This window comes from Aquarana catesbeiana, linkage group LG02 (genome assembly GCF_042186555.1).
Source record: "Aquarana catesbeiana isolate 2022-GZ linkage group LG02, ASM4218655v1, whole genome shotgun sequence".
Taxonomy (NCBI): domain Eukaryota; kingdom Metazoa; phylum Chordata; class Amphibia; order Anura; family Ranidae; genus Aquarana; species Aquarana catesbeiana.
Window position 1 is genome coordinate 4681248 of NC_133325.1, and position 10474 is coordinate 4691721.

Genomic DNA, 10474 nt, shown 5'->3' on the forward strand with positions numbered 1-10474 from the left:
ATTGCTCTCTCTAACCAGTGTTTGAGTGTGCTGTATGGTGAGTACATGGGTTTCATGGGAAAGACACCGATTGAGCGTGGTCTTGGTTTTGTTGAAAAGGTTCAACAGATTTCTGTTTTAATTTAAATGGTGTGTCCACTAAAGGCATAATATTTGTGTGTAGGACAGTGAAAATAGCTACAAGAGAGTAGTAACATTCTCATTGTTGTCAGTTAAAGTACAAAACTGTGGAAGTCTTGTTGCTGAATTCTGAAGCTAATATCTGAGAAAGATTATTATTATAGGGTATAAGGTGCATTAAGCATACTGGATGATTCCTTGACATTTTTTTTTAAGGATAAACCCTACCAAAAATTCGATAATCTGAGTTTGTGGTAGATTCTTTTTTTTTAAAACTGAATTTGGTTTAACATTGGTGTAAACACGGCTGTGTTTACCTTTCTATTGTAAGCCTAGAGGGCTACCCACCCTATTTGATCCTGGTGGCCTTACTATTGTTCCTATTGCCCCCCGGGTCTATTGTTTTGCGGGTGTAGGCTCAGACAAGGTAAACTACAGGATATTGTGAGTAGATTTGGTGTGTCTCCGGTAATCTAAAAGATTGGGTTTTTTTTAGAGTTAAAAAAATATATATATATATTTATTTCTTTTTTTCTCCACTTTACTGTATTTTCTCAATTTTATTCTATTTGAGTTTCTGTTGTTTTTTCCCCCCTCCTTCTATATGCTAATCTCAAAGTGACTGTATAGTACAGGGGAACATTTAACTTAATTTAGCTTACAAATTGTGCATATTATTTGTTGATAATGGCAGCCATGTCCTGTCTAGAAAAGTTTGTAGCAACTTAAACTCTTAAACATAAGAGCAATGAATTTGCATGTGATGCTAGATTACAAGGATCGCCTTGGGCCTATGTCCAGGAGTTATTTGAAGAACAATTTAAAACAACCAAAAAGGATAAAAAGCTCAAAGGTTTATCTGTAGCGGGCATGTATTCGGCTTGCATAGCTATGAATGCTAAAATACAGCAATTTGAAGACATATTCTGTAATAAAAATATTACAATTTCTGAGAGGGAAAAAGAAAATACAGCTTTACATAACCTAGTACAAACCTTAACTACCCTTAATCAAATGGTTAAGGCCTTATAGGAGGAAAATGTTAAAAATTACAAATTGGCTCAAAAAGAAGTGGTACAATATGAAAACATGCTAACCAAAGTTGAGACTGAACTGGACCACATAACCAGTGCATACAAAGTGATCCAAAATCAGTTACAGGAAACTAAGAAAGGAACATTTATAGATCACACACATTGCACGCAAACAGAGTCACAAACAATTTCAATTCTTAAAGGACAGGTGGCTGTGGCTAGCAGATGTGAACATGCTAATGCTACGGTACCTACTTGTGCTCATGAAATTGGGGACACAGAGGAATGTGAAGAGTACTGGGAAGGTGAAGATATGGGTCCTAATTCTACTTTTCCTGTGGCAATGGGATAAATTGCAAAGCCACAGGAGGATCGAGAATGCACCATGGTCACAGACCCACCAGACAACAGGGACCAGCTATCCACAAATGAGGAGCAAGACAAGTTCCCCATCATGGGTAGGATCCAGACCCTCTCCTCTCCTGAAGGAAATCAAACACTTTTGGGGTTTGATAGTGAAGAGAATGAGTTGATATCTAAGGTATATCCAATTCAATTAAAAAACCCTCATGAGTGTGGCTGCTTTCATTGGCAAAATTAAAACTAATGAACACATTATTCCACACGCAACCAATGTACAACAGAGGTGTGAGCTCTTAGGTGTGAGAAGGCCTAATGGCCAGGTTAAGGCACCTTCCAGCCCAGGGCATTGTGGGAAATCTCCACATACCATACGGTAACATTCAATCACAGCGCCGACAACCTGAGAAAAAAAAACATAAAACAAAAAACTCCACCTCCATCGGAGGTGTCCCCCCGTCTGCAGCCTTTTTGCGATGACAGCTGTTATATAGCTGAGGGTGGGGACACCCAGTGATGTGAACAGGTGACCCCGCCTGCCTCTGACATTACGTGACGTCACATCACGTCAGAAGGGGACGTGGTCACCCGCTTATGTCACCGGGTGGCCCCGCCCTCAGCTATATAACAGCTGTCAGTGCAAAAAGGCTGCAGTCGTCGGGAGCCTCCCATCGAGTCAAAGATTTTCCGTTTTTTTTTTCTCGGGTCGTCGACGCTGTGATCGAAGATGGATCTACATCGCGGGACATTTTTTTTTTGTTTAATAAAGGAATTGTCCAAAACTGTTTACTGTCATTTTTCCTTTTTTGACACTTTTTGGTGAATGTTTAGGAGTACAATGTACCTGATACCCATTCACATAGGGGGCGCGGAATCCGGGGGTCCCCTTGTTAAAGGGTGCTTTCAGATTCCGATAAGCCCCCCACCCACAGACCCCCACAACCACTGGGCAGACCCTCACAACTAGGTGCTTTTGGGGAGGACCCCAAAGCACTCTCCCATGTTAAGGGCATGTGGCCTGGTACAGTTCAAGAGGGGGGTGCTCTCTCACCCCCTTTTTCCTGTGGCCTCTCAGGTTGCGTGCTCGGATAAGGGTCTGGTATGGCGCAGGGTTCTCCTTAAAATCTATACCAGACCTGAAGGGCCTGGTTTGGATTTTGGGGGGTCCCCCACGCAATTTTTTTGTTTAATTTCTGGTGCAGGGTTCCCTTAATATTCATACAAGACCCAAAGGGCCTGGTAATGGACTGGGGGGATGATTTTTATGTATATTTCTGGGACTCGACAATACATTACAGTCGCAAGCAATTTTAAATGAAATTTTTTCCTTTAAAAATGTCATTTTGCTCTGGTACTGTTATAAACACGGGAAAGATGCGCTACTTTAAAGGCAGACTAAGGACACCACCCAGGAACAATATTTAAAGGAATATTTCATTTTAATTGTATCACTTTAAGCATTATTAAAATCACTGCTCCTGAAAAAAAAAAACTTTTTTTGCATTGTTACATGTCCCCTGGGGCAGGACCCGGGTCCCCAAACACTTTTTATGACAATAACTTACATATAAGCCTTTAACCCCCCTGGCGGTATTCCTGAGTCTGGCTCGGGGTGGATTTTCAATACCAAAAGCGGTATCCCCGAGCCAGACTCGGGATTGCATCGCAGGATCCAGGAAGAGTTTACTTACCTTGTCCCCTGGATCCTGCGATGTCTCCCTGCTGTGATCGGCGAGCCGCCGTGTCTCGCTCGATTCACAGTGCCGAGCTCCGTTCCCTGCGAGCGTTGCGACGCACGGGGACGGAGTTCGGCGGCAAATTCTGAAACACATAGTACAGATACAGTATACTGTAATCTTACAGATTACAGTACTGTATCAAATAATTACACATCCCCTTTGTCCCTAGTGGTCTGTCCAGTGTCCTGCATGCAGTTTTATATTATAAAAACTGTTCTTTCTGCCAGGAAACTGGAGATTGTCCATAGCAACCAAAACTGTCTCTTTACATCAAAAGTGGCTTTAGACCAGCTAGAAAACAGCGATAATAAATTAGAATCACTCGCAGAATTGAGCGATAGTGATTTGTGGGGAAATTGATTTGATTACATTATTGAATAATTTTTATTATTATTATATTATTATTTGTTATAATTATTTATAGTTATTTATTATATTATAATTTTTTATTTCGTTTTTCAAACTTTATCATACCCGGGATGTCTACTAGACTCTGGTTTGGACAGATTTAAGTGAACTATTCCTAAGAAATACAGGCCTACAATATAAAACGCCAAATTTCTGTGCAAAATAATGGTACCACTTTCAGCACCTAAAATCTGAAATAATCATACCGCCAGGGAGGTTAAAATGAGCACTTTCGATTTTTCATTTTCGGGTCCCATAGACTTTTGCCTGTTCGCAAAATTCCCTCAGTTGTTTGGGTGGTATACCACACATAAATTGTACATAATGTCTGATATTTATCTGCCTTTTGAGAACTACCAATAGCTTATGTATGTGTTACATATGTTTATTTCATGTGGTACACCCCTTGTATTACTGTTATTATTATTCCTTTACTTGTTTCCCCACAAATCCCAGTTTTTGCCAGGACATTCGTTCTCAGGCTTGAGGGCTCAAATTATTATTTTTTTTCTGCAAACTCCGAGATGTAGTTTTCTAGGCAGGGGGAGGATGTAGCACCCTGATGTTTTAGGCAGGGTTGCTCCTAAATTTATTTGCTGAGTGATAGTTGCCTTTGCCAATTGATCTCACCCTAATTCTAGAATTGCTGCACTTTTTTCTCCTGTCACTAGGTGGCCAGGTATCCGGTGGAATTATTTAAGACAAGGACATTGCAAGGACAAATTAGGAATAGATGGGGTGTCTCAGCCAATGGGCAGGGATTTTCTTGAATTCCTTGGCCTGCTTGGAGAGCCTATTTATTTGGGTGAGGTCAAGTGATGTGTGCTCTGTGCCACCTGAATGGCTGTCTGGGTGGATGTGTGTTGTGCAGCCCCGGGCTGCTAGGCCAATGCCTGAGGCCTATCTCAGGGATGTCTGGCTGCTAGGCTGTCTGAGGGCCTATCCAGAAGCAAGAGAGCAGTGAAGGGTTGGGACTGCGGCTTGCAGTCCAACCAGAAGTGACGGTTCTGCCGGCCAGAGAACCAGCTGTGGACGGAGGTAGAGTTGAATCTGTCACCACTAATGGACTATCCACCTTATTACCAGGGACCACTGTGAGTAGCTGAAGCAAGTACTGGAACAGCATTCTCACCAACCGGGGAAGGTGAAGAATTGGGAAACTTCAGCAGGTGCCAAGCCAGGGACCCAGCCAGCTGTGGTGATGCTTGCAGAAAAGCCTTGTGTGTAAAGCCAGGGACTGAGCCGGCCAGTGGGGTGACACTTGAGGAGTATCTGTGAGTGCCAAGCTAGGGACCCAGCAGGGAGGTGGGGGTGATGCTTGAGGAAGATACTGTGTGAGAAGATTGGAGGAGCTCAAGGGATCGAGTGGCAGTGGATCAGTGAGTGTAGTGAGAGAGACTGGGAGCTCAGTGGAGTGAAGAATTATAAGGGGAAATTGTAGAGGAAGTGAAGAAGTTCATTACAACGTGTGTTAGAAACTGTTATAAGACTGTTGCCATAGAAGATGGTGGCCTTACTTGTGCAGATGTGGCATCTTGCTGGATGCCTTTCTCTGCATGGCTCTCTACCTATAGAAGTTTCTGAATCTGCCAATTAACATTGCAACTACTAAGGGTATCCTGGCCTAACCCTCTCTCCCACAGTTCTGTTCAAGAGACAATAAATCTCTTTGCATTCAAGAAGTCTATGTAGCCCATTAATCTACCTTATCTTGCACCCACCATGCCTCTTAACGTACTCTGCATAGAAGGATGTCAGCTCTGCCTAACTCTGGTGGTTCTTATTAGACCAAAGGGGGCCCGGGACCTTACTACATTATAATTGATGTCATTTTTATTAAATATTCAGAGTGGAAAACTCAGTGATTCTGAAGCTGATGTTAAAGAAGAGATAAAAGAGGAGGATGATGAGGATGGGGTTATGGAGGAGTCAAAGTTCCTAAAAGAACACAAAGATGTGTACCGGGACACCATGGTGGAATCATCCAGCTACATGAACCCCCCAGAGAGATGTTCCCATCCTCTGTATTCATGGGATTCCACACAGGAAGATCACACCATCAATCATTATTACAATGTTGGTGGAATGGAGCATCTAGAACATGGATGGAGATGTGTGGATTTTATATATGTGATGTCACAGTAATACAGCTTATATGTTACAGATGATATTTTCTCCCATTTTCTTCATTTAGAGTGGAGATCCAATCGATATGAAATTTGAGGTTAAAGCAGAAGAAGAAGAGATGTATGTGAGGGATGATCAGCAGTCTAAGGAGGAGGATGGAATAACGGGGACATTTATAGAGGAGGACACTCCTACAGAGATCAGAACAGGTCGGTCATTAACACAAAATACATTTCTCCACCCATACTGCTCACTTATTGGTCCAGAGTAGGGTGGGGACTGGGTTATATCAGCCTTTAATACCCTGGTCACTTTCCTGAGCTGTGTTCTCTGTCCTGTATTCATGTATTTCTATTGGATAATCTTCCTTCTCTGTGCTGCAGACACAGTTCATGTATCTTGGATGGATTTATGGAGATTCTGGGGGTTCAGCTGGCAGTAAAATATTGATTTTCTCTGTAGGTGTTGCTTGTCTTAGACATCTGAGGTATGTGTCTTACATTCTGTCCCATACCCGTATCTAGCGAGATCTCTGACAGAGGAATTCTCTTGTTTGCTGGCAGTGCCGGGTGGAGGGATATGTCTGTATAGCAGGGGTAGGCAACCTTAACGAGGAGGAGATCTACCTGAACAACATGGGAGAAGTCAAAGATCACCAGGCACAGTATTGCCAAGTGTCACCTCCTCAAACCTGATTTAAACCTCTAATTGCCATACTACTGTGTCAAAATAGTGTGCATTGCACCACAATCATGGATGTAAATTAGGTGGTGAGGAGGCAACATATCACCTCCTCACCACCTGTCAAATACACTTGGATCGCTTTTCAGAAGAGCAGCAGTGTACCACCTGCCAATTTTAACCCATTTAAGTAAATAAGGGCACTCTGCATGCGCCCCACAATTTCATGCTTCTGTAAGGTCCAAAGGGTTAAAGCAGGTGGTGAGAAAGCAACAATGCTGCCTGCTTTAAACCCTTCCTTTCTGTACTGCACAAGGTTGCAGGGAACTTGCAGAGTGGCCTCATTCACTTGAATGGGTTATGCTTGGTAGGTGCGACACCCATCAACCATGACACCCACCAACCATGACACCCACCAACCATGCCAACCATGACACCCACCAACCAATGCACCCATCAACCATGGCAGCCACCAACCATGTCACCCACCAACCATGACACCCATCAACCATGACACCCATCAACCATGACACCCATCAACCATGACATCCACCAACCATGACAACCATGTCACCCACCAACCATGACACCAATCAACCATGTCACCCACCAACCATATCACCCACCAACCATGACATCCACTAACCATGACACCTACCATCCATGACATCCACCAACCATGAAACCCACCAACCATGACATCCATCAACCATGACATCCACCAACCATGACAATGCATATAACTCCTGCTGCGGCTACGACATATGTACACCCCTGGCCACTGCAGCTAAAGGGGATGTGGTTGGGGCAGGGGTTTTACCACCCCTCAAACTACAAATGTAAATGAACCCTTACTGTTCTGAGCACCCAATAAGGCTGCTTTCACACTGATGTGCTGCAGTTTACCTGCACCACAGGTGCAACGCAGTGCATCTGCAACTGTCCTGGGTTAGCTGCATTTTGTCATAGACTTCTGTTATATCCTGCAGGTGTGGGGCACTTTCTGAAAGCGTCTCAAATATCCTGCATTCAGAAAGTCCAGCAAACCTGCAGACTATAATAGAAGTCTATGGCTAAGTGCAGCAAACCCGCAGGATATAATAGAAGTCTATGGCTAAGTGCAGCAAACCCGCAGGATATAATAGAAGTCTATGGATGAGTGCAGCAAACCTGCAGGATATAATAGAAGTCTATAGATAAGTGCAGCAAACCCGCAGGATATAATAGAAGTCTATGGATAAGTGCAGCAAACTCCCAGGAAAGCTGCAGGTACACTGCACTGCACCCACGGTGTGGGTAAACCACAGCACATCACTGTGAAAGCAGCCTTATACTAATATGCTCAGTGTATTGCTTCACCTTGACCTGAAGATATCTTCCTTCTGCTGCTGGCACCACTCTGGAGACCACTAGCCGGGATTAGAGGTGGAGTGCAGTTGGTATCACTCCGCATGGCACTGGAGGTGGCACTACAGAGGAGACATCGGCAGGTCAGCAAGCTCAGACCGAGATCTACCAGTCAGGTAGTCGTGATCTACAGGTTGCTGACCCCGCTGTATAGTCTCAGACCCGAGACAAGAAGAACTCTCCACATAGTATAGATCTATAACATCTCTCACTTTATTACATAGAAATATCTGTCACACACATCGGTAGACATGCACAGTGTATCTCCTCGGTGCTCGGTCCAGCCGCAATGGGCGTGATGACGTTAGATTGCTATGCTCCGCCCAATGTACTGACATCATCACATCAGGGATTGGATCAGTGATCAAGCCCCTGATGACCTCATCTGTGGTGCGTTTTTTGTATATGATTTAAAGGGCCAGCGCTGCATATTTTGGAGGAATTCTGTTATACCTCATATCTGGGTATTATGTGAGCAGCTTCCTGATTACTTATTTCATTTCAGGGTGGAATCAGATTATAGTGTTTTGATTTTATATCTGATGATGTGATTGGAGCACAGATGTTTACATGTTGATAAAAATGTGATAACATCCTCAAACTTTGGAACCTTAAACAGAAAGTGATAATGAGGGAGGAGCCAATAACCCAATGATGGTGGTCTTCAGGATCAATCTAGTCTTCATCTTGGTTGTTCTCCCCCCATCCTCACTCTCTGACCTCTGGTGGGGCTCAGCCCCGCTGTTATTCATGACTAAATCAGGGAGTTCAGGACTTCTTGTGTTGGGAAGATGGCAATGAGTGATAGAGGGGGTGGGGACACTCGTCCTATAATCCCCTCATCACTGTCACTCCTATAAAAGACAGTTCTCGTTGTGTCCTCACTCTCTGACTAAGGTCCATGAATAAAGAAATGAACTGGTAGGAGATCAGAGGACCCATTTACTAATTACCTTGAGGGGGGAATTGTAAGATCCTCAGAGACAAAGCTGCCTGATGTGGGCGGAGTCCTGATTTAGGGGAACCAATCTGCTCATGTCTAGTAATAATCTTTGTATTTCTATTTTCATCTCTATTTTAATAGATGGACGGGAGATGAGGAAAACCTCAGAGGATTGTCTCACTTTGTCTCCAGACTGTAAAGTAGAAGATGAGGACATCACACAGTATAGTCCAGGAGAAAACCCGACCACCTCAAATGTCCATCCGGCACCACACAGTGTAGATGGACCATCGTATTCCTCTTATCCTGAGGAACCTCAGACTGTGCGGGATGGTGCCGTCCTTCCAACAGATAAGAGGTTTTCCTGTCCTGAGTGTGGGAAGTGTTTCCATTATAAATACCGTCTTAATGTGCATAAAAGATCTCACATAGGAGAGAGGCCGTATTCCTGTCCTGAGTGCGGGAAATGTTTTTCAGACAAGTCTTATCTTTCCACACATCAGAGATCTCACACGGGGGAGAAGCCGTATTCCTGTTCTGAGTGTGGGAAATGTTTTTCACAGAAGTATTATCTTTCCTTACATCAGAGATCTCACACGGATGAAAAGCCGTATTCCTGTTCTGAGTGCGGGAAATGTTTTTCAAGGAAGTCCAATCTTTGCAGACATCAGAGATCTCACACAGGGGAGAAGCCGTATTCCTGTTCTGAATGCGGGAAATGTTTTTCAGACAAGTCCATTCTTTCCACACATCAGAGATCTCACACAGGGGAGAAGCCGTATTCCTGTTCAGAATGCGGGAAATGTTTTTCACAGAAGTCCCATCTTTCCACACATCAGAGATCTCACACAGGGGAGAAGCCATATTCATGTTCTGAGTGCGGGAAATGTTTTTCAGAGATGTCCAATCTTTCCACACATCAGAGATCTCACACGGGGGAAAAGCCGTATTCCTGTCCTGAGTGCGGGAAATGTTTTTCAGACAAGTCCATTTTTTACACGCATCAGAGATCTCACACAGGGGAGAAGCCATATTCCTGTGTTGAGTGCGGGAAATGTTTTGCAGACAACTCCAATTTTTACAGACATCAGAGATCTCACACAGGGGAGAAGCCGTATTCCTGTCCTGAGTGCGGGAAATGTTTTTTAATGAAGTCCGATCTTTCTAGACATCAGCGATCTCACACGGGGGAGAAGCCATATTCCTGTCCTGAGTGCGGGAAATGTTTTTCAAGGAAGTCCTATCTTTCCACACATCGGAGATCTCACACGAGGGAAACGCCATATTCCTGTCCTGAGTGAGGGAGCTGTTCCTCACTGAAGTCTGGTCTTCCTGTACATCAGGGATCCCACACAACCCCCGAGGTGTATTAGTGACTTGAGTGCGGGAAATGTCTTCTATATGAATGTTGCTGGACATCACAGCTCTCATGTGGGGAAGAAGTACACCCTGATATACACCTCATATATACTCCATGGCTGATCTCCATCATATAAGAAGGGGGATATATTTGTGATGAGTGTGTGAAGGGGGGTGTGAGTCCCTGGATGTCCTTTATTATTGGCCCGTACACAGGGAGGACTTGTCTCACAAATATCCCACTTATATTGTGTTTTATCACTCCATGTCAATGTGCTATGTCTATCTAAACAAGG

General features: G+C 43.9%; 1 protein-coding gene across 1 annotated transcript; it reads left to right on the forward strand.

Annotated features, from left to right (window-relative positions):
* Nucleotides 1-1209: 1209 nt before the first annotated feature.
* LOC141126379 (uncharacterized) lies at nucleotides 1210-10120 on the forward strand. Its single transcript, XM_073612328.1, has 4 exons — nucleotides 1210-1401; nucleotides 5510-5737; nucleotides 6172-6275; nucleotides 9241-10120. Exons 1-4 carry the CDS (start codon nucleotides 1210-1212, stop codon nucleotides 10118-10120), a joined length of 1404 nt encoding a protein of 467 aa, XP_073468429.1.
* Nucleotides 10121-10474: the final 354 nt, after the last annotated feature.